General features: G+C 50.4%; 3 protein-coding genes across 4 annotated transcripts in view; 1 reads left to right on the forward strand and 2 right to left on the reverse strand.

The window, feature by feature from the left end:
- Positions 1-1,576: 1,576 nt before the first annotated feature.
- On the reverse strand, positions 1,577-7,006 carry HINFP (histone H4 transcription factor). 2 transcript variants are annotated; one of them, XM_009504680.2, is made up of 9 exons: positions 6,571-7,005; positions 6,141-6,367; positions 5,826-5,937; positions 5,195-5,347; positions 4,495-4,572; positions 4,281-4,401; positions 4,029-4,167; positions 3,607-3,731; positions 1,577-2,912 (listed from the first exon to the last, which is right to left on the reverse strand). In XM_009504680.2, the coding sequence occupies exons 1-9, from the start codon at positions 6,731-6,733 to the stop codon at positions 2,390-2,392; spliced, it is 1,641 nt and encodes a 546-aa protein (XP_009502975.1). In that variant the 5' UTR covers positions 6,734-7,005; the 3' UTR covers positions 1,577-2,389. The 2 variants fall into 2 exon arrangements, with proteins under 2 accessions (XP_009502975.1, XP_064327024.1); XM_064470954.1 differs by lacking the exon at positions 4,495-4,572 and having other exon boundaries at positions 6,571-7,006.
- Positions 7,007-7,072: 66 nt separating this feature from the next.
- POU2AF1 (POU class 2 homeobox associating factor 1) overlaps positions 7,073-22,652 on the reverse strand; it is a 45,179-nt gene continuing 29,599 nt past the window's right edge. The window contains exons 15-17 of the mRNA XM_064470955.1: positions 18,829-18,968; positions 13,350-13,442; positions 7,073-9,992 (exon numbers count right to left, since the gene is read on the reverse strand). The gene's annotated coding sequence lies outside the window, so the exon portion shown is untranslated. The remainder of the gene's footprint in view (positions 9,993-13,349; positions 13,443-18,828; positions 18,969-22,652) is intronic.
- Positions 12,568-18,955, forward strand: POU2AF2 (POU class 2 homeobox associating factor 2). Its single transcript, XM_064470707.1, has 4 exons — positions 12,568-12,720; positions 16,834-16,876; positions 17,626-17,924; positions 18,554-18,955. The coding sequence occupies exons 1-4, from the start codon at positions 12,568-12,570 to the stop codon at positions 18,953-18,955; spliced, it is 897 nt and encodes a 298-aa protein (XP_064326777.1).

Consider the following 22,652-nt stretch of genomic DNA (forward strand, 5'->3'; position numbering starts at 1 on the left):
ACACCCTGTTACCTTCTGGGTCCTCGCAGGAGACCAGCGTGGCCAGCACAGCAAGGAAGAGGAGGCCCAGTCCCATAGTGCGCACTGTGCCCTCCCTCCCTTGCCCCTCAAATCAAATGCCCCCTCTCTGCTTGCCCAGGAAAAAGTGAACTTGGCTTCCATATGCATGGGACAGGCAATGCTCTAGGACACGGGGGAAGGGAGGAGACATTCCGTTTAATGCCAATCCTCTCCCCATCAGATAATCCTTGGCAGATTACCCTCCCTGGACCCAGTGTTTAAAGAGACAACTCCTTCCAGCCACCACAGCCTCGTCTCTGCTTCCAAGACCCAGCACTCACATTGTGCAGGAGCACCATAGTCCAAAAGAACACAGGTGCAGCTGTGGCTTTGGCAGCAGAGCCCTGAGGCCCACGTGTTGGAAAGAGTGCCAAGCTGGAAGTGCTGTGAGTGCAAACCTGGCAGAGGGCCCCCCTCAAAGGGAGAGGGGCCAGACAGCAGTGGGGAAGGCTGGGCAAGGCCCGGCCACATTGCATGCTGGCAGCCGAGGGATGCTCTCCCCAGGGCTAGCAGCATCCTCCTGCAGTGCATGCTGTCGGGGCTGATGGGACAGCCAGCTGTCTCCTACCCTGCTGCACCTTGAGCACAAAGTGCCCAGCACATGGCCCTAGCTGCATTTCACTGGCCCATGTGAGGAGGCACTCGGCATGCATGCCTCTGGAGAGAACAGTATTGGGGTGCAGGGGTGCACATTGCCCTTCACACATGGATCCAGCCCCATGAAACCTTCCCACACAGCCTGCAGTAGGCAGCTCTGCCCACTTCATCCCCGCTCCTCACCTAGCCCCTGTATGGCAACTGCGGAACACACTGCCCCTCACCCAGGGTGCAGGCCTAAGGGGCTGCCCTCATCACCTCATCACAAGGGCACAGCCCCGAATCACACCCACAGTGTTTCCAATTAGAAAGCAACCAGATGGCCAAAGGTTTAGCATAAAGTAATTTCCTCCATTAACCTGGAATTCCAACAGCTTTTGCTGAACTGCTTGAGAAACAAAGCAAGGGGAAAAAAAAAAATCAGTGTCCAGCCCAGGAGATCAGCAGGGCACCTCCCTGCCTCTATGTGGGCACACCACCTCCACACCAGGGCAGCGAGGACCCAAGTGTCACCCCAGGGACACTAACTTCACACTGTCTTCATCCAAATCACTCAAAGGGCAAGCTGGCTCTGCTCACAAGCCCAGGCTACTCTCTATAGTCAAAAAGTGACATTGCAGGTGGCTGACACTCACACCCCGAAGGAGGCAGCAAAAACCAAACCTGCATCAGCACAGCAGGGAACAAGGGTGCCAGACCTAAACCTGGCCTTCCAGTGCCAACTCCGGGGATGTGGAATAGTCTGCAAGGCAGTCACCAGCTGCACCAAGTGGCAGCATGCAGGACACATCAAGAAATTCTGGCACCACTTCAGTGCCCACCTCGCACACTACAGGCTCTAGGCACCTTGGTCTTGTCCTCTCACCACAACATCCAACCGCTGGCAGGGGCGGGGCTGAAACACACACCAGACATTGGCTGGCCCAGCAGTCTGACGTTTATTTGTCTTGCCAAAGTACACTTAGCCCAGCCAGGAGCCCAAAACCCAATGTGGGGAGGAAACCCAAGGAAGGACAAAAGCAGTGAGAAGCTCCCAATCCCCCAGCGCTGCAGGGTAGCAGTAGCCTGCAAGTGACAGCACCTCTAGCACTCACCTCCCAGAGAACAGTGCAGTGTAATGGGATCAGTGGAGCAACCACCAACAGCACCGGCTGAAAAACCTAGGAAAGATGATGTGCAGGGAAGTGCTGATGAAGGCAGGAATAGAGCATGCCATCTCTCGGAGAACAAAGTATGGATGGGGAAGAACAGGCCTGCTAAGGGCTACACATCTCCCCAGGGAAGAGGCTTCAGCTGCGGCATCTGCTCAGCACACCACCCTGCTTGGGGAGATCCTAGCTGAGGACCAGGCTCAGCAAGGGCTAACAACTTAGCTGCACAGCAGCAGGTTCTACATCACCACTGAGTGACCAAGAGGGGAAGGCCTGTGACACACTAAGACCAAACCTTCTGGAAGGGTGGGAGAGGCTTGCTAGTCCCTAATCCGCAAAAGCAGGAGGCAGACAGCTCTTTCCAGCTTGGACCCGCAACAGAGAGATCTGTCCTTCCCCCCCCCTCCCCATGCTGACCAGAACTGGCAGCCAGTGACACTGGGGCAGCAGAGAATAAGGTAGCCAGCTGCAGGTAGGTGAAGACAAGCTCAGCCCTCATCCCCATGCACTTCCCAACCTTCCCCACTGGCACATCCCATGGAGGCCCAAGTTTTCCTCATGCAGAGAGGCAGGTGAGCACCTCACACAATCTGGATGCCCAGCTCCTCAGCTGTCTTCTGCAGACGGTCCATGACATTCTCCTCCAGCTCCACAGCCAGCCCACCAGGTGCTGCCACCTGCTCCTCTGAGGATGTGCTGGCCATGACATAGTACACAGTCTCACTCTCCCCGTGCTCATTGGTCCGGTTCACCACATGGATGATGGGACTGGACACGGTGCTGGGTTCTTGCTCCGATGACTGCGCTGCTCCTGGGAAGGCACTTGACTGTGCTGGCTCAGGGTTGTCAGCAGAGCAAGGGGCTGGGCACAGCGGGGCCACTTGCAGCTCAGCGATACTGTTTTCCACCAGGGGAGCCTCTGCTGGGGCCTCCAGAACGATGCCCTGCAGGTTGCCCTCACCCTCAGACAGCACCACACACTCAGTTGAGCTATCCAGGGCCTCCCCCCGCTTCTCTCTGTCCTTCAGTAGCTGCTCTGTCAGCTCCACACTCTCGTAACGCACCAGCTGCAGCCTCATGTAGCCATCCTCATGTTCCTTGTACCTGAGCAGAGATAGGCAGGTGTGATGCAGCCAGTCACACTGCAGCCCCTTCCCAAGAGACAGGTAGCAGCAGCCAAGGAAGGGGCACTATATTCTAGGTTCTAATGCCCAGTGCTACATAGACACTACCAGGTAAGTAGGATAAAAACCCTTCAGCCCCTACCCCTAAAAGCCCCTCCGTGTGGCAGCTTCTGAGATTTCTGCTAGGCCTCTGTCGATAATCTCCCAAGCCCATCTCCTTCCACCACTGTTTCACTGGGAGCATTTAAAGTCCTTCCTCTTCCCCTCCCAGCTTTTAGGGTCTGGAAACCCTTTGGAGTTTCCTAGAGAGGATGCAGTAGAGGCATCTGTCAAGAGATTGATCTGCAGCAGGTCTCTCTGGAGTGGGACACCTGGACCTGGCCCCTGGCAAGCTCAGAAACATCGCACCAGATGCAGCTGTGATGGCACCACTGCTGCCCTTGCCCCTAATCTCTGACCCACTGCTGGAGCTGCCACCCAGCACTGCCCTGTCGCTGTGCCAGATCCCACCAAACGCTTGCTGCCCAGTGCCTCCCAGCCACTGGGAAATGGGTCTTGAGCACATGATAGGCAAATGTCAGAGCCCAAGCACTGCCAGGTCTCTGCTCCAGCAAGCTGCAGCTCCAACTGCTTCTTGCACTAGAAAGTAGTGAGGAGCTAAGGATGGGCAGTACCTGAAGCGAGGATGCCCCGAGGGCCATTTGAATTGGTGTTTCTTCCTGAGGTGAACAGTGAGGTTGTTTCCACGTGTGAAGCACTTGTCGCAGACATGGCACTTGTAGCGGGGCTCTGAGTCACCCTGAAGGGCAGAGAGAGGGATGTGAATACCCCATGAGCCTGATCAGAGGACCTGGTACCCATACATGTGCATGGAAGGAAGAATCACGTTCTCTGAGAAGACTGACATGATGTATCACTGTGGCAGTAAGAGAGGAATGCACCTTGACCTCATATTCCTACAGCCCTGGTCAGGCTGGGGCACTTCCCATGACACTAGCTTTTTTCTCATGCTTCTGTACAGCATGTTGCCCCTAGTGGTTTCTCAGCCTCATTGGGAGAGAGTACACAGCAGAAAAGCCCTTTGCTCCCTTCCTACCTCATGGACTTTCCGGTAGTGCAGTTTGATGGAGCAGAGGGAACGTGCAGTGAAGCTGCATGCCTCGAACTCGCAGCGATAGGCTGGCTCTTTGCTGTGCGTGTCCAGATGTTTCCTCAAGTCAATGAGATTCTTGCAGCTAAAAGGAAATGATAAGGGAACAAAGCTGAACACTGTGTAGCACACACACACATGTGCCTCTAGGTGCTTCTCCATCACCAGTCTGGGAAGATGAAAAGCACTGATCCTCACCTGTAGTCACAGTAGTCACACTTGAACGGCCGCTCCTCGCTGTGCCGAAAACGAATGTGATTGCGCAGGGAGGAGGGCAGCGGGCAGGTCATGTCACACAGAGGGCACTTGTAATGGTTCACTGTGCAAAAGAATAGGGGGAAAACATTACCACAAAGCAGGGGAGAGTACACGCTCTTCAGAGTCTCAGCTGGGAGAAGAGGCCTTTACTCACCATGGTTCCTCATATGGTCACGGAGCAGCCGCTCTGTGGCAAACCTCTTTGAGCAGTGAGAACACTGAAACCTCTGCTCTGCAGCATCAGGGCCAGGGAGAAACGGGAGGGGGCAGTGAGAAAAAGAGCTCAAAGCAGAGAGAACAGCACGAAGAGCAGCAAATGAGAAAAAGAGGTATTTACAGTGGAGCCAGGAACCCTTCTATCCAAGCAGAGATAGCAGACACTAACTGCAATGGCAAACAAAACAAAACCAAAACCCCCACCATGTGCAAAGACCATTCTGCCTCCCCTTTGCACAGCCTCCTTGTGCTGCTAGTACAGGAACTGGAGAGCAACCACCACACACACACATGCAGAGCCAGCACAGCACAAGGGAACTCAACAAGCAAATCCCAGCACTGCTGCAAGTGCTCAGCTGCTGCCTTTGACTTGAGTCCTGGGTCCCTACAAGAGGAACAGCTTTGGCTGCAGCAGTGTGAGCCCTGTGCAGCCGTGTCAGCCTCCAACCCTCCTGCCCTGCAAGGCAGCACTTCTCAGAGATTCATCACTGTCTGAGCTCCCAAACACCAGAGCAACCAGGCTGTTTCCAAGCACACCCATGCCCTTTGCTTGCAGAGAACACACAGCTCTAGCAAACGAAACGGCCCAGCCAGAGAACTGCTCACAACCCACTCTTCCCCGGCCCACAGGAGCTTACGGTCCAGCGCAGTCTGACGGCGGATATGGTCAAAAAACTTGGTGTTGTTGGCGAACATCCCCCCACAAGTAGGACAAGCCACCACCTTCTCCTGTGTGTGGCTGCGCAAATGCTCCCGCAGTTTGCAGCGTCCCTTGAAGGTACAATCACAGTCTAGATAGAAGCAACAGAATGCCATTAAGATCCTTCACATGTGGGCCACAATTCACACCTGACTGAATGGCAGCCTTCTTGCTTCTGTTTTGACTAGCAAGGATCAACTCCCTGCTCCAAAAAGCCCATGGAGCAGGACGAGATCACTAGTGTATAACTGATGTGGGCCCCTGCCACTGCAAGCAGCTAAGGCAATTGCACAAACACAGGAAAAAGTAATTATTGAAAAAATTAAACTGGAGCCTTTTGTTCTAGGTATTAATTAAATATAAATGAAAAGTTCAACATTAAGCACTCAACTGGATCCCCTGAAGGAAATTCCACAGGAATATTTCATTGTTAGGACCATGCACATATCTTGCTGAGGTTCAAGAGGTCCTCTGAAACCCTGCCAAAAAGCGCAGAGTTCTCCTGTACAACATTTGTAATCCAGCCCTGTGCAAAGCTCTCTAGAGAGGCCTCGCATGCACCCACTAACCTTTCCAGCCACAGAGAACCACGTGGTTCTCCTTCCCTGCTGCCTTGTACTCCGAACAGAAGCTGTGATCCTCCACGTGCCGATAGAACCACTCAGGATTATCAAATGATCTCTGTTGGGGAGCAGGGGCAGAGAGAACAGGGTGAAAAGATCAGCATGCACTGGCCTCAGAGCACAACACGTGCTTTCACACAGGCACAAATGCAGCCAACAGGCAGGCATGCAGGTGAACTGCAGGACAAAAGCAGCTCTCCTTCCCTTGGTTGCCACGTCACAGACAACAATGGAAAGTGAAACTGGGTCCCCTGTTCTCACCTCACAGTAATCCCATAGACACAGAAAGTTCTCCTGGATCTCAGGGATGATATTGCGGCTCTGGAAGTCCAGCTGGCAATGGCTCACAGCTGACTGGCTCTGCAGGGCCCGCAGCCCCCACTGCTTCAGCTTGGTGTGGTAGCAGTGGAAATAGACATGGCGAACGAGGTCAGCTGAACTCTCTGGGGAACAGAAACCACATTCCTGCCACAAACACGTGAATTCCTCTGCAACACAAACAGAAAACATACAGGCCATAAGAGTTGGATGGAAACTCTCTGAGTAAAGCTCAGGATCCCACAGATAAACACTATGGTGTTTTTCATGAGATTGCGCTCCTGCAACAGGCAGCACTGCTTTCCTCGCTAAAATATCTCAGAGAACTGAGAGAGCTCATGAGCCGCAGCAGTCAAGGCTACAAGCTCCTTACCGAGAGGGTCCACCTCATCCCGGTGCTCCCCGGGAACGTGCCGCTGCAGGTGCTGGGCGACGTGCTCGCAGAACTCCTCCATCTTCGAGGCCACGTAGGTGCACACCTCCCACTCACACTGCAGCACCAGGGCCTCCTTCCCGCCAGCCTTGGCGGGCGGCATGGCCGAGGTCGCCGGCCCTGAAAGGCAGGGCGAGGCGCCAAAGGTCTCCCCTCACCGCCCCACCGTCACCCACCGCCCGAAACCGGCCCGGGTGCTGTCCGGCAGGCCTCTCCCAGGGCAGCCCCGCGCTCCCGCAGCTGGGGCTGAACGTCCGTGCCCAGCGGCACCGAACGGGCAGGCGGAGCAGGGCAAGGCAGGGCGAGCCCCGGGGCGCCAGGCGGAGCAGGGCGCGGGAAACAGTCCCACTCACCCTCCACCAGCCCCTGCCCCGCTGGGGGGCGCCGGAACCCAACGGACCACTCCCGCCCGCCTGCCCAATAGCAACCGCCCCCGCCGCGCCGATGACCAATCCCCGCGCAGGAACCGGCTGCAGGCGTGCAGCTGCCCAGAGGGCCCGCTGGGAAGCGGCGCTACCTCACAAAGGTTCCTGGGCGGTTTGGGGCTGACCCGCCAGTGGTGTCCTTTCAGGCACCGGCGGGACTAACTTGCGTTTGGTTTTGGGAAACCCGTATCCCGGGAGCCGGCACCACTTTTTTTATTACAACATCTGGCACGGACCTGGCTTGGCAGTGGTAGAGGGCGAAGACTAGCACAGGCTTTGCTACTACCACATACTTTAATTTCTGGTGCCTCCAGGGTTGTTCCTCACATAAACAAGAGGGTCCTCGCAGCACAAAAGCTGCGGAGGCGAAACCTACACAACTGGGTGTCCCGGCCAAGTGCCAAATAAAAAACCCATCAGTATTGCAGTCCCTGCTGTGAGATAATGCAAGATATTCTCTTTACTCTGTTATGAGAAGATGGATTGAAATGACAGTTTGAACTAAACAAATATACGGTAACTGCTACATCTGCTGTTCCAGGATTTTTTTTTTTTTAACACAAAATGGAGACACAATGCTCAGAAAGTTTGCTTTGGCACAGGCAAATGCCATGCTAAAACCAAATGAAATTGTACAAAATGTGCCGCAAAGTGTGTCTTGCCAATAGACAATTGCTTCAGTCATATACACCTGCTCTCCCTTCTGATCTGAATGGAAAGTACATGCCCAAATTCATGAAATCATATAGAGAATCTGGGTCTGATGCTTTTTCAAATGAAAATGTAAGCTAAGAGATGGATCTCATCTAAAAGAAGGCTGGCTGACATTTTATCTCGGTTTAATTATTTTCTGCTGGATCTGTTGTTTTCTATGTAGTTATTTTATAATCAGTATAGAAAACACCTGGACTGGCTAGACAGTGCAAAGCTATTAGCTTGAATGGGGCTGGGATTTAACCTGTATATCCTAAACAAAGTATATAAACATCTGGTACAGGAGACAAAATTATCTGGGAAGTCTGCCAGGAGGCAGGTGGCAAAACAAACCTATTGCTGACAAAGCAAAGACAGCCCTCTTCTGTTGCGACTTTACATCTGTCTCCACTTCCCTGACCCACCTGGTGCTTTCTGCCCATTCTATTACCTGTCAGCCAAATCTGAGACACCTGCGGGTACCAGGAGGGAGTGGCCAGGAATGGACGGGCCAAAGTAAGACTTGTCTTATATAAGAGGGTTCGTATATGTGGTGAAAGACTCTGTATACAGGAGCTAGAGTCTTCCGTGAGCTTGATTGTGTGATGTCTTCTTGGTCCTGAGCTCCCTGTCTAAGCAGGCAGAGTACCTGAGTCATTCTGCAAGTTAAGAATATTGGAAATTATTCAGGATGTTACTTCAGCTCTGCCTTTTCCACTTGCCTTGATAGCCTCAGCAGATGCAGTCTTTGCCAGCTGCTGCTCTCTGTATTTTATTTTTCTTCTGAAGGAAAAGAATAATTACACTTAACAAACCAATAGCCTTCCCCAGGAAGGTTGTTCACATAACAGGCCAAATTAATCTCCGGGCCAATGCTGGGGAAAGTGCATGGAATTGCAAAGAGGGATGGATCTTACCTAATAGACCCGCAAGCTGGCAGCAGACTCCACAAGAGGAGAAATATTCAATTATGAAGAACATATTGGCGCCAGTCTTGTCCTGCTCATGTAAGATGAGCACAGCAATACTGCACAGCAGCCCACTCTGCTTGTACAGAAACCACTCCAGAGATCATCTGCCTCACCATAGCATGTCCTCACTATATTGATAGGTTGTGCTAGCCATGTTGCAGGGGAAATGGCTCTCTTAGAGCAAACACTGATATGTTTCAGAACTAGGATATAAGTTATGGTGCTTAAAGAATAATTTAAAGGCTTAACTCTGCTTGTTGGTTCAGATATTGCAGAAACAGGCTTACTACCATTTGGTGGTTGGGAACAGAGGACTGGCTATAGCACGCCTGGCCAAAGGTCCCTTTAATATGGGTCCAGCAGCAGTGTAAGAACAGGTCCTTTCCTGGCTCCTGATTTCCCTGCTGGCACCTCACTGGAGACTAACCTCAGGCTTTCAGAAAGGGGTCCCCTTGCTTGATAACAGAGAGCCAAACCCAGGCCTCCTCCCCAGGAGCATGTGGGTTTGCTAAAGGATGTTTCTGCTGGTCCCATGAGCATGCTGTCCCTGGCTGAGTGTTACCCCTCTCCCCACAGGTGCCAGTGGATGCCATGCAAAGCCTCCTGGGTTCACAGTGTCCAAAGATCTAGTTTTAATTGTGTAATGCACAAGCTAGCCTGTGGGGTCCCAGAGAGACGGTACTACTCACCAAGTAACGCCTGCTGTGTGCATCTTCAACAGCACACAGGTATCTGACACTTACACATGAGAAGATGCTCTTGTCCCAAGCCTTTTTTTTCCAGACAGGTTTCTCACCTGTAAGGAGATGGCTCATTACTGCAAGACTTACCAGCTTTTCACTTTAACCCAAAATTTTTCTATCAGTAAACCTCAGCTCAGTTTTCATCCATGAAATGTCAGCTCAGACAGGAAAGAGACTCTTCGGGAATGATCCAGGCTGACCATGCAAATTGGTGTAAAACACACATCAAGAGATTTGCATTTAAGCAAATCCCAAACAATGTATTGTGGAGACATCATTAAATTGTAGAAAACATTTTCATCAGGCTCAGCTGAAACTTTACCAGTGGAGTATGAGCACTGTCTTCACTCTGCTCCGGGAAGCTCATGAGGGACGGCCCTTCTCCAAAGTCCTGCAGAATCTGAGAGCTGGGACTTGTCGGCAGTGACGACAATGGAAACAGGTGAGTTTCAGCACCTTGACTTTTCACAAGCATAAAGATGCATCCTCATGGAAATATCAGGGAAAGAATGTACCATGCCGTCCTTGGGCTCATATTAAAAAAACAACCAAACAAAAAAAGACCAACAAAAAAAAAAAAAACCAGAAAGAAGAATTGTCTAAAATAGATGTGTGGCATCTTCAATGTCCCAAGAATTTAATAGCATCTTTTAGCATGTTCTGCCTTCTCTACACTGAATTTATAGTCCTTCACAATGCAATATTTTTCCAAAAGTCAGTTAGATCAAAGTGATGTGAAATATGATTCAATTTACTTGAAAATTATATAAACTCAGGCCCAAATTAGCACTCCCTTCTCTGATGCTGCCAATAGTAGTTACCTGCTTTTAATACCTCAGCATCAAATCCTGCTGAATAACTCACTGAAAGCAACAGGTTTAGTTATGTGAGGCTGGACTGCTAAGTTAAAAACAGGGTTAGGGGACAGAGCCATTACATCGCTTACTTATAAGAACTTGAGCAGAGGAATCACTGCGAGTATATGAGTTAAGTAACTTCAATAGCACAGCACCCATGTGTAAAAGTAAGGAGGTATGAAGTGTTTTTCTAATGTTTTTAGACCAAAGTAAAGATGTTAGGAAAACAGGACTGCAGAAGTGCAGAGCATCAGGCTCTTGCTAGAAATGGTCAGTTAATACAAAGAGGTTGTAGGATTTGGCAATATCAGACTGCAGAATAAAGGAATAAAAGCTGCTCACAGTTTTTCCAGTAAAGCTATTTTAGAAATATCTCCATTGTGAAAATTAAATATAAGACTATATCCTTGGCTATAGTCCTCCTCCAGAAGTTTTGTGCTGAATCAAGGCCCGAATCTTCAACTGGATGGAGCTAGCAAAAGCTGCATGAGTTATCGCAAGTATAAAACCATGACGGAGCTCAATGAACTATGCTATACAGCTCAGACTTTTCCATCAAAGTGCAGCACTTATCTCTAAAGGAACTCTCATGCAAAGACACAAAGTTTCGATGCAGAAAGGATAGCTGTTTCTGCCAGTTATACCTGCTCTGCCACAGCTTTTGAGCTCCAGCTACAGGTGCACACCAGGTACCTGTGCTTCCAACTGCTCTCAGTAAAAACATCCCTGAAAAGGGGCTACAGTGGGGACATTTCTTCCTTGGGCCATAGAAGAGAGCCAGCTTCAGTATACAGATTCCTCTCAGCTGCAAGAGTTGATACCCATTTCTGGCTGCGTCCTGGCTTGTCCACAGATACTCGCTGGTCAGTATGCAGACTCAACATTCAGCTCCATTTTGACTATTTTGATCATAAGCTTTTTGGGGCACTGCCTCTTGCAATGTGTTTGCCTTGTGCCCAGTCTTGGCTGAAGTCTCTCTGATTACTACTCAAACACCAAAACCAACTTCCAGTTGCCCAAAGTTGCAATTACTGTGGCCTAACGGAAAACATTTAGGGTAACCCCAAGCCAGCACTGAGATTCCGAATTGTTTAAACCCTCCACTCTTCCCTTTCTAATCTCTCCATGTGTATGTGCACCTGGGGACAAAATGCCACATGAATGAAAGTGATAAATGGAGCCAATGTTGCTTTTCACATCCTGAAAAGCAGAAGGGCAAAATGATAAATCACAGTTTTGGAGATCAAACACATCAGCTGCGGAATGGCTGTTTGTTCCCTCGGGAAAACACATCTGTGTGTTTTCCAAGGGATTAGCTTCAAAGTTAAGTTCTTCTCTGGAAGATTGCAATAAAAGCCTTTATGGACACTCCTCCCGGGCTCCACAGGTGTGAGTTCTCTTTTCAGGCACAGCCTGCCAGGATAAAAGATCTGCCCCTGGTATTGTACCTCATACCTCTCTGCCCTCATTTGTGCCAAAATGCCTATACACAAGGCAGACGTCTCAAAGCTTTATCTAGGAAGAGGACAGAAGCCTCACACCAAAAGTCAGACACACCCTATGGACAGGTGGTGCTGTATTCCAGGCAGATCAAGAAAATGGAGCCAGGCCTGCCATCAGCCTCTTGGGTGACATTGCTGAGACACTGTACCCCCCCTGTGCCTTCCTCTATTACCTTGATAAAACAACAGAGCCCCCAAGTACCTGTCTGTATTTGCTGTGGATACAAAGCAGACTGACTGTCCAGCTCCTTTTCTGAGACCTGCACTGTGATTCACATCACCGTTCTGAGGAGCCACTCCAACAGTCCAGGGTATCTCTACTTTTGCTGTATTAAGATCAAAGCTCACAGAGCAATGTACTCAAAGCCGGCAACTCTAGAAGGACAAGGAGAAGCTAAACCACAGCATTGCTGCTGAAAGCAGTAGGGGCTGTACAGCTACATCAAATTTTGCTGACCCAAAATGAAGGATGCCCCAGAGATCTCTTTGGAAAAACAAATGCCAAAAACCATCAGCCAGCCATATATGGCACAGAGGGAGCTGCATGGAAACCACATGGCACCCAGTGCTGGAATACAGAGTAGGGCACCTCAGTCTTTGTTCTCTGCAAGCAAGCAGTCTTCACTGCTGGGGCTCCTAAGGGATGATTTTGTATTAATAATAGTAGCTTTATATGCCTCCTTCCTAACTTGGTGTACAGAGGCAATGAATTTGCTTCTTCCATAACAACTTCCTCCGGCTGCTCTATGCTTTCACTGAACTCCTCTGATGCTCATTTCATTCCCTCAGTCCCTACAGATTTTGGCAAACGGGTGTACCAAGGAGTGCGAGTGAAACATACAGTCAAAGACCTTCTTGCTGAAAAACGCTCCAGGCAGAACAGTGGCTCCCGCTTCAGTGTAAGTTGCTTCCCACCACTCGCCCTCCCCAGCCGCGCCCCCCCCCCCCCCCCCCTTTATTTTTTTAAAACCAGAAAAGTCATGTTGTGTAATACTCTGGTTTAAATAGCATTTATGTTGAGTTCAGGGCACTGCCAATATTGAGAGTGAACAGCAAAAAACATTTTTAACACTAGTTTCTGCCCCAAAAGATCACAGATTGTTCCTTGATTTTTTATATCAGAGAGCCTTTGAGGGCTTTTTTTTTTTTAAACGCAAATCAGTAATGCTAAATTTCTCATTTCTTTCACACCCTGCATATGACACCTTCCAAATCAACTTCCTTTTTCACTAGCTACACTTGAACAACCCAGTGCCACAAAAATAGATGTTTTTCCCTGAATATTGTGCTCCTTCCAGCTCCTCTCTGGAGCAGTGATGTTATGGTCTGCAAAAAGGCCAAGCATCCGTTTATAAGAGATTATTTCTTTTTAAAGGGGTTCTATGGCAACAGGAAACCTAAATCAAATTATAGTACACTACATTGGTTTTTTTTCAACTACTAGCCAGAAGAGCAATGCTGTCCCCAGAAGGTGACACAGCCAGCACGTGCCACAGTAAGCCATTCCCTGTGTGCTCTCAAAACTCACCTTTACCAAGCAGCAGCACTTCGCTTCCAGGCTGATTGGGAGTAATGGGGCCACTGACAGATGAGGAGATGCAGTCAAGCTGCTAAAACTGTCCTGGAAGGAAAGAGTGGGAGCAGAGACCTGGATTACTGGCAGAAGACAACATATATTAGGAGTTTTGTTGCTCTTTTCCTCCCAAACCATTTGCCTCGGGCTTTTTGTCTTTAGCAAAACAAAGAGACCTCAAAGGGACTTGCAAGTATTTTTCTCACTGTTACTTTCATGCATGTTAACTCTGTGTAACAGAACAGGCAGAAAACCAGCATAGCCATTACCAAACAAAGCAAGATCTAGCCATAGATCAATTCAGAGCCTTCAGCTAATGCAGGAAGGCATAAGATCCCCTGAGCCACAGACAGTCACTAGGAAACTCATACTCCCACCAGGCAGGCATTTGGGAAGACTTGGGGAGCAGCAGGAAACAACTGCTGTATTTGCACTCACTGAAAAAACAGATCCTGGTTGATGACTATCATGCTTTACCTGACTCCTTTCTGGAGGCGGTAGCTTCAACGGCTGAATCAAAAGCCCTAGGAACTGTAAAATGCTTGCTGCTTGCTTTATTGCCCTTTGCTTTGTATTCCAAAGCTTAGCAGTTGTGTGTCTATCTAATGCAAAATCAGCCCTGTTGCTAATTCCCTAAGAGAGATGAAAAATTATTGTGCAGGGCAAACATCCGTATTTGCTTGAACGTATCATGAAAAGAACAGCTGTAAGCACAGCTCTGTTTATCTGGCATAATATAATCCAAAATCAAAGCAAACGGCAGATAACTGAACACCCCTTCATATATTTATGATGCAGTGTAATTTAGATGCATCTTTTGTTTGAACATGATCTTTGCTCCAAAAATCAGTTAGCCTTTGTTGTGCAAGGGGAGGTCTATGGAGGAGATCTGTGCTGCTACAGAAAGCTCATTGCTCATCAGAGGTGAGCTGCTGGGCTGTTGACTGAGGCAGCAGAACAGCAACAACTTCATGACAGCCAGGCCTTGGACACACGAAATGATAGGAAACCAGTGTGTACCAGCATGAAAACCACACAATTTGGGCTCTGCGTTCCCACCAACTGCAGGCCAGAAGGGCTTGGTCCTGGGCTTTAGGGAGGCTCTGACATTTTTTCCTTTAGCTCATCCCACCATGTAGCCATGAACCAGCAGTTACCCTCTTAATGATAAAAGGATTACCCTATTTTCTCAGGTGGGGAGAGTGGTAGGTACACAGATGAAGCACTACAGCCAGCAGCACTCAGAAGCCAGGGACAGATCATTCAGCAAACTTGCTGTCAGCAAACCAGTGAAGTGCCCTGCCCAGAATAAGCTTTGCTTTTATTCTTAATTTTTATTACTTCGGCTGCTGTACTACATGTTGGGCCCAGAGAGGAGATACACTGAAGCCTAAGTATGGTCAAAGGGCACTGTAGGTCCCCATTGCAGGACCAGGTCATTATTTTGACCTGGATCCTTACATTTACACCCCCTAGGCAGCCTTGCAGCTGAACAATGCTGCTGGGTTACTAAGGCAGTGAAATAACACAGCTCTCTGGAGTACCCCCAGCCAGTATCTCTGCTCAGTCACGTGCTAGGCAGGCTGAGACCAAGCTTATCAGCAGCTGAATATGCTGTGGGCTCTAGTGATGCTAAACAGACACACTGATGCATTGTAGAAGATCCAGCTACCCCCATCCCACAGCATTGAAAGGAAGTAATGCAGGGAGGAAATTAACTAATGGGCTTAAATTAAGCAGAGCAATTCATCACCTGATAAGGAGCCAGGATGCAAGTGAAATGTAGGTCTCTGCTGTGATGAGGGCCAAAGAGGGACTGCTGCAGATGCTCTTGCAATTAAATTAAGCCAGGCAAAGCCCTTGCAGCTAATATCAGCTCTGTGGCTATCTAATATAGGTGTATGCAAGATGACCTGCTGTCCGTGACAGAGTCAGACAGTTTCAGTGCCTCTTGAACACGCAGGATCAAAGATGAACTGAGACGCACCGGTATTTGACATGCTCCATATTAGAGGCTGGCAGCTGTGCCCAGGGACCTTCTTGTCCTTCCAGCAAAGCATCCTAGCTCTAGTCACTGCAGCCCTTTGACCCGCAGTATGAGGGGTGCCAGATAACAGTACTAGACTACTTCCCAGTGGGATGTTAAAGCTGGGGTCTGAACACCAGCGCAGAGGCCTGCACCATTACTTTCAAAGAAATACCTTCTCAGTGAATGCAGACATACGCTGACTGCAGGATACGATGGCCATGGGCAAGCAGGGGAGGTGGTGGTGAAAAACCCTGAAGTAGGAGGTGTTACTAAAGTGACATAGATGCTGAGAGAGGGGTGTCTGCTGAGACCTGATTTGCATGTGGAAGCTTTAGCTTTGCAGGGCAGCATGCATTACCACCTATGATCCTCACTGAGGTCTGCAGCCAAAAATGGTCCAGCTGGAGACAGGTGCAAGCCCTGGCCCTGACCACGCAATGTGAACACTCATCTGCCCGCAAGCCAAAGGGCTCCTTCCTGATGCCTCCTATCACTCTTGCAGCCTGTATGACTTCTGTGGGCTCATAGCTCATTTTCATGATGGAGCAGGGAGCAGCTGCAAACCTCCCTCAGCAGTAAAAGGAAGTCCTAGCACTGGCAAATTTAATTCAAATCTAAACCTCTAAATTTGGTTGCTTGCTATGGCAGGAACCCCCTGTTTGCACTATGCAAACTGGAAAAAGCATGCCACCGTCAGTGGCTGGGTGACAGCATGGCTGAGGTAAATGGAGCAATGGGCACTGTATTTCTGCTCTGTGGGTTTGAAGGTCTGGAGACAGAACTCAATGAAACTCCATGTACAAGCTGCACTCCAGAGCAGCAGATGCCTTTGCCACAGTGCTTTGTAAGGAATTAGCCACCATGAGCACCAGGGTCACTCAGGGCTAATTCTCCCTTACCTAGGGACCAAGAGGAGACTATTATTATCAGTATTGCTGTAGCACCCAAATAGGAGCTAGAAACAACTGCCTTTTACACATGGCCTGCTTGTTCTGCTAGGAGGGCCCAGCTAAATTGGCTGTGTGGCAGGTAGATGCCGCATAGGAGAGCTGACTAGAACATGGGCAATGTAGAATCTGCCTGTTTTGACCAGCCAAGGACTTAGACACCAGCTTATTCACACCTGTTTTGTGCCAACACCAAAATAACTGCTCAGCATTATGTCTGCGTTAAGGAACCCTGCACTACATGAAAAAGAAGCCAGTTATCTTGATATTTCTATTGTTATAAGCTGTACACAAGACCTTCAAAATCCCATCTTAGCCTACATCTGCTAATACCTCAGAGGCCTGAGGCCTGAAATCTTGTAGTTAAGCTCTTCATACTCACAGCACAAAGGCTCAAGTAATGCATCTGCATTTTGACAATGCTTTGAAAAGATATTTTTTAACATGTCTTTATCTTTTGCAGGGCAGCGCCAGCACACAGAAGCCACCATTTGTCCAAATGCCAGGTGAGGTTTTCCTCTACCAATAAATATCTTCAGTGCAGGTTGGGCAGTTGACACTACTCTGTCTCTTCTCCTCCAAAGGACGTGAAGTGGGCAAAGGAGTACTGGAGCGGAGCTACCCCTCAGAGAGAGCCCAGGAGGAAAGTAATTGAAAAAGTCAAAACAGGAACAGCAATAATAAAAGAAAGGCCCCTGTAGTCTTGTACAAAATTCCCAAAGAGGGGAAAAAGAGCTAATTAAAGTAGTTCCCATCCCTTGTCATAGAGATGGCACACAGAACCCCTTCTTTTCTCTGCGTCTTCCAGATTTCCCTAGAGCTGAAGAGAGAAAGTATGAAACCAGAAGCTGACCTGTTTTGTCCCTTGAGCAGGGAAAGGGGAGTGAGGCTGGAACAGAGGCAGGTGGTTTTGCACCTGTAACCTCATCCTCCTCCCCAGGAGCTGTAGCAGAGCAAGGAAGAAACAAAGTCGGGAGAAGTTAACCTCCATCCCCCTGGCCTCATACTTGAGGCTTCCAAAAACATATTTGTTTTGCTGCAGGTGGAGGTCATCAGCTGGATCAGAGCAGTCTGAAGTGCTAAAAGCACTTGGGCTGACATACGTGTTTCAAGACAGGATTGACTCCTGTTCTGTGCAATGCTAGAGAGAAAAGGGCTCTACTTTGCACCTTCAGAGGTGCCTATAGCCCTGTGGCTCCCCAGGTGCTGCTGTTACAACTTCCCTTTAGCCAAACCTTCTTTCTAATCACCACAGGCTCACCTACCACGGCTGGTTACTACGGCGTCAGGAGGCCCTTCACAACTGAGTTGGATTTCCACAACACAAAGCAGTTTGTCAGTGATGTCTACTCATCCCCTCTAGGGTCCAAACCCTTCTCATGCGATTCCTCTGCAACTCAGGGCTACGCGGCACTCCTGGACCCATATCTCACCAACCAATACGGGGATTACCGTGCTACTCCCCTCACAGCTGGTACCAGCTCCTTCTTCAGCCCTTCTTCTGTGCCCCCTCTTCTGCCATCTTTCCCTAATGACACAGCGCACTTCCTACTAGTGAGTGAGCCTACAGTTCTCAGTCACCCAATGAAAGATTACCCAATTTAAAGCTGGGGTTAAGGCAGGGGGACTCATGGGGGAAGGATGTGGCTGTTACAGGAGACAGCCACAGCAGAGTATACAGAAGATGCGGCAGGGCTGAGGGGGAACTGATTTTCTCTTTGTTCTCATCCTCCACGTAACTGTGCCTTCTTCCTGTTGGAGACCAGCTCCTAAATTAACAACCTTCCCTGCTCCCCAAAACAACTACTCCATTAAGCTCCTTAAGTTTCTAGAAACATCCTTTATCAGGTCCAGGCAGTTGCCTATCCCTATCCCTGCCGCTTCCCAGGAGGCAGCTCCGTTCATACCCCGAGGGCAGTGCTCCTGGGCCCTGCAGGGTCAGGGCTGGTCAGTCCCACTGGGAGCCTATTCCAGACCTTGCCAACTATTGACAGAACAGATGTTTCCTTTCAACAGTTTTAACACCAAATACTGCTCCAGAGCAATAGAAACCATTGTGAGTTATCCAGCTAGGCTTTTGGGATAGCTTGGCTTGGTGAAGCCAGCCTAGATATGCCATTGCCTCCAGGACAAGCTTTTATTCTTAAGGGTCTTTCTTGCCTTCTCTCCCCACTTCTATGCAGAGAGAGCCCTGGGAGCAGACCTTACCCGACAGTCTCAGCCAGTCAGACGGTGCATGCTCAGATCCTTTGCAAGCACTCCCTTCTAGCACCAGCTGCCTCTCCTCACATGAGTCTGGAGGTGTTTCCACATACCGAAGCTCAGGTTGGACCCCAGCCATCCCTGGAGCCCAGCCCTACCCTCTGCATCCTCTTGAAGATGTCCACTACTCTCCCAGCTATGCTGCCACCTCACCTTACTCCTTCTCACCATTCATGACTGTGGCAAATGAGCTTACCTCCAGGATGAGCCACCTCTCACCAGAGCAGTCCTCTGAGACGCCGCCCCTTCAGGATAACTCTTCCTGGGCAAAAGAGGATGGAAGTCCCATCTGGGGGACTTATGAAGGCCAGGGAACTTACTGACGAGAGATAAGAGCTGGAGGAAAAGAGAAATGGACCATTATTGAAGCAAACTAATTACTTGTATGCTTTTTCCTAAAGCTGGTCCTTAAAACAGAGGACGCTAACAACATGCAATGCTTTATGCTTTGTTTATAAATACAGTCACTTGGATATGCCACATTTAGCTTATAGTGGTGCCTTCTAGTGCATTATTAAAGCCATTGCTCACAGTCCCACTGTGCTACAAGTAAAATACACAGCCTGAAAAATATCTTCACTCTGTGGGCCTTCCCTGCAAACAAGGATCTCAGGTACTTCTTTTCAGATGCTGAGAAAACAGGTTGCTCTGAATCTTAAACTACATCTACAGAGCAACATTAACATTTTTGTTAATGCCTTTGGGAAGGCTGGGGAGCAAGGTAGGGGCTGGGGGAAGCCCTCCTTAGTAGCACAGAGCCTGTATAATGGTATCTGTTACCCAACAGCATAAATGTACATCCCTAACTGTGAATATGACATTGTCTTGGGCAAGAGTTATGGCCAGAGTAGCAAAGGCATGGCATGTCTGAGCCTACAGCACAGAAGACTACAACCAAATAAAGCTCACCATATTACACCAGGGCCTGGCAGACAGCTTAGGGTGTTGGCAGGGACTGTCAGGGCACAGTCCTGCCTTATGATCTGCACAAGAGGAAGCCTCACCATCCCTCCCACCTGCAGTGCACAAAACCCATCCTCCCCAATTTCCGTTGCCCTGAAGAAAGGGCAGAGCTGTTCCCCCTCTTGCCTATGCCAGATCAGGCCAAGTGATGTGACCTGAAGCCCTGTGTCAGTGGCCATACGGCAGATTGCTTCCAGCCCCTTGCCAAGAGGCACCCACCTGGGGCTGTAATTGGGAACAAGGCTGATTTGAAGTCCCCGTGCCAGGCCGGGCCCTATGGCCACTAGAGGTAGCTCTGCACACACAAACACACACACAGCGTCCTGTGCAGCACTCACAGATGCAGCCAATTCCCGTGGCTGTGTCCACACCCGGCAGAGGTGGACAGAGGCTACCCTCTTTGTCCCACCTCGTCCCCCAGCCTGGCACCCACAGAAGCAGCAACAAAAGCCTCGCTGAGGAAGAACAGGAGCTTTCCAGGGCCTGAGAGTGTGTAGTGGTGAGGTGCTTTAAGGCCCTCCCTGCCTTTTCTCCTCAAGTCCTGGGGCTGATGGGGCAGTTGGAGTCTTCTCAACACCCTCCAGGGATCATAAATGGCATAGGAGTCACAGGATCGGACCCAGAGCATCACTTCATGCCACGCTGCCTTCTGGGACCTCTCTGCAGGGCAACACAGACTAGGGACACAGCACTGCACCTAGAAACAGGCAGCAATATCAGGCCCCTGTAAGCAAGACTTCAGAGAGCTGCCAAGCAGGAATGCCCAGTCCTTTACACAAAGCCCTTTCTTTCACAGGTGCACCACCTTGCATCGTCCCTGACACCCCTCATCCTGCAGCCCAGGAATGCCCCTGCAATTCAGTGCACATGCAGCAACCATACAAGCGCCTTGCTCAGCCCACACCTAGCAGACAACACCTCCCTGGCTGTTCAGGCACCCACAGACCATCCAGGGTATGTTCTGGCATCAAAGGATGAAAGGAGTGTTCCCAGGGATCTTGGTAGCTGCCCTGAAAGGGAAGGGTCTGCACAGGCTGCCCTGGGATAGATCTCTCACACTCACCCCTTGCAACACAGCTGAGAAGCAGCTGCAAGAGCCGGAGCACCAGCAGCTCTGGTGCAAACATGCCCGGCAGAACCCGTTTATGTCTTCAGGGGCTCAGCACAGCCCCTGCTTCTACTCCGCGGGGATCCGCAGCCCCCCGCAGCAGCGCACGGCAGGGACGGGGCACCCTCCTGCAGGTGCCTCTGCACCCCCGGGGCAGCGGCCTCGGAGTCGTCCCTGGGTCACAGCCGTGGGCCAGCCCCGACCACCGTACCAAGCTCGCCCCTGCACCCCTGCCCAGCCACTGGGCTGTGCCCAGGCTTCCCCGGGGCCCGAGACTCCGGAGCCCTGGCTCGAGCAGAGGCCCGCGGCCAGCTGGGAGAGCCCGGCTCCGATCCTGCTGGGGCTGGAGTCCATCCCAATGCTTCCTGTCTCCCCAACCTCGTTCAGACCTGCTTGGAAAAGCAAACTCCCATGGCTTTCTGTGCCTCAGATCTCACCTCTGCTCACCCCATGGCCTCCACTGTTCCTTTTATTAGTCAGACCCTGGAGGGACAGGGAAATATCCAGCAGCCAGCACACACACTAAGCATGGGGCAAGATGAGCCAAGCTGCCTCCCTATTTGGTCCCTAGGCACCACAGCCTCCCACGAGTGGCAGGTGTGGAGCATCCTGGGCTGGCACCTGTTCAGCCAGAGCTGCCCCCTGGACCACGGGCCAGGGCAAGGCAAAGAGCCCCAGAGCATCTCAGGGTGCGTGCAGGTCTCCTTGCCCTCCACCCAGCCCCTGTGTCCCCAAATGTGAGGCCTGACAAAGCCTCAGCCTTATTCCACACCACAACCGACAACACTGCCAGGCTGAAACACTGTCCATAGCTGCTGTCTGACAAAGCAGCAAAGCGGTCACCATCAGCTTTCTCAGCTGTATCTTTCTCAAGGGCCTTGCATGGATGGGGACAGCGGGGTCAGTCTGGCTGTATTCCTGTCAGGTTCTGAGGGCAAAGCAGAGACAGAAAGTTTTTGGGCTATCTTGTGTTTGACCCACTCTGGCATTCAGCTCTTAACCAAGACAGTTGGCAGTTAAGTCTCTGTGAACCTGGAAATGCTCTGAAACCCAAAACATGCAGGTACACCCTGAACACCGGTACTTCATGTTTCCTTAAGGCATACAGCTCAGTCACAACTGGAGCTGTGCAGCCTGTCCTGTGGTCTCTGGTTACAGAGATAAACATTACCGTGGTTCGCGGGAGTGCAGCTCCCCTGTACAGCGCCCATGGCCTCACTGGGCTCTATGCACCCACCACTGATGCTTCAGTGGGAAGCAGCCCCAGCAACCCAAGGGCTTCAGGTCCCAAACTGCTTAGCACGGGCACGCCTGTGTACTGCAACCCCGCCTCTGCAACTGCCCCAGCACAACACTCTCCTTTTTGGTGCATCGCAGGTGGGGGGAGAGGGCTTCTCTCTGGAAGACCCTGTGGGAAGTGTCCCTGTAGAGCTGCCCAGAGCTTACTAGGAGCTGCAGAGGCACATTTCAGCACAAGGAATGGCATCGCCTCTGTGACCACTCTCCACAGAAATCAAGTGTATTTGTTCAGCTTAAAGGAAAAGATTCAGCTGCAGCAATAGCCAAACTGAACTGGTAGTAGATTATTAACAGCCTGGCCTGCTTTCTACCTCAGCCAGCTATTACTGGCGAGTTCACAGCACAGACTGCAGTGGCAAGGGAAAAGTTTAAATGCAACCTAAAAACCCAGCTATGTCAGTATTGTATAGTGATGACGGGTTATCCAAAAACTGTGACATCCTACTACACACTGAAACCTCACCACCTGCAGCACTCAGGGCAGGCCAGCAGTGAAACATGTAAGAAGAGAGGGACCAATTTGTGCAGCAAGAGCAAATGGTCTGATTTAGGGGAAAATGCAAATATACTCCAGTATAAGCCCAGCATCTGGGCAGGGGGAAGGGAGTGCTGAGGAAAGAAGTGGGGCTTGGGTAGCTTTAGCTACCTGG

The sequence above is a fragment of the Phalacrocorax carbo genome, chromosome 21 (assembly GCF_963921805.1).
Source record: "Phalacrocorax carbo chromosome 21, bPhaCar2.1, whole genome shotgun sequence".
NCBI classification, from domain to species: Eukaryota; Metazoa; Chordata; class Aves; order Suliformes; family Phalacrocoracidae; genus Phalacrocorax; species Phalacrocorax carbo.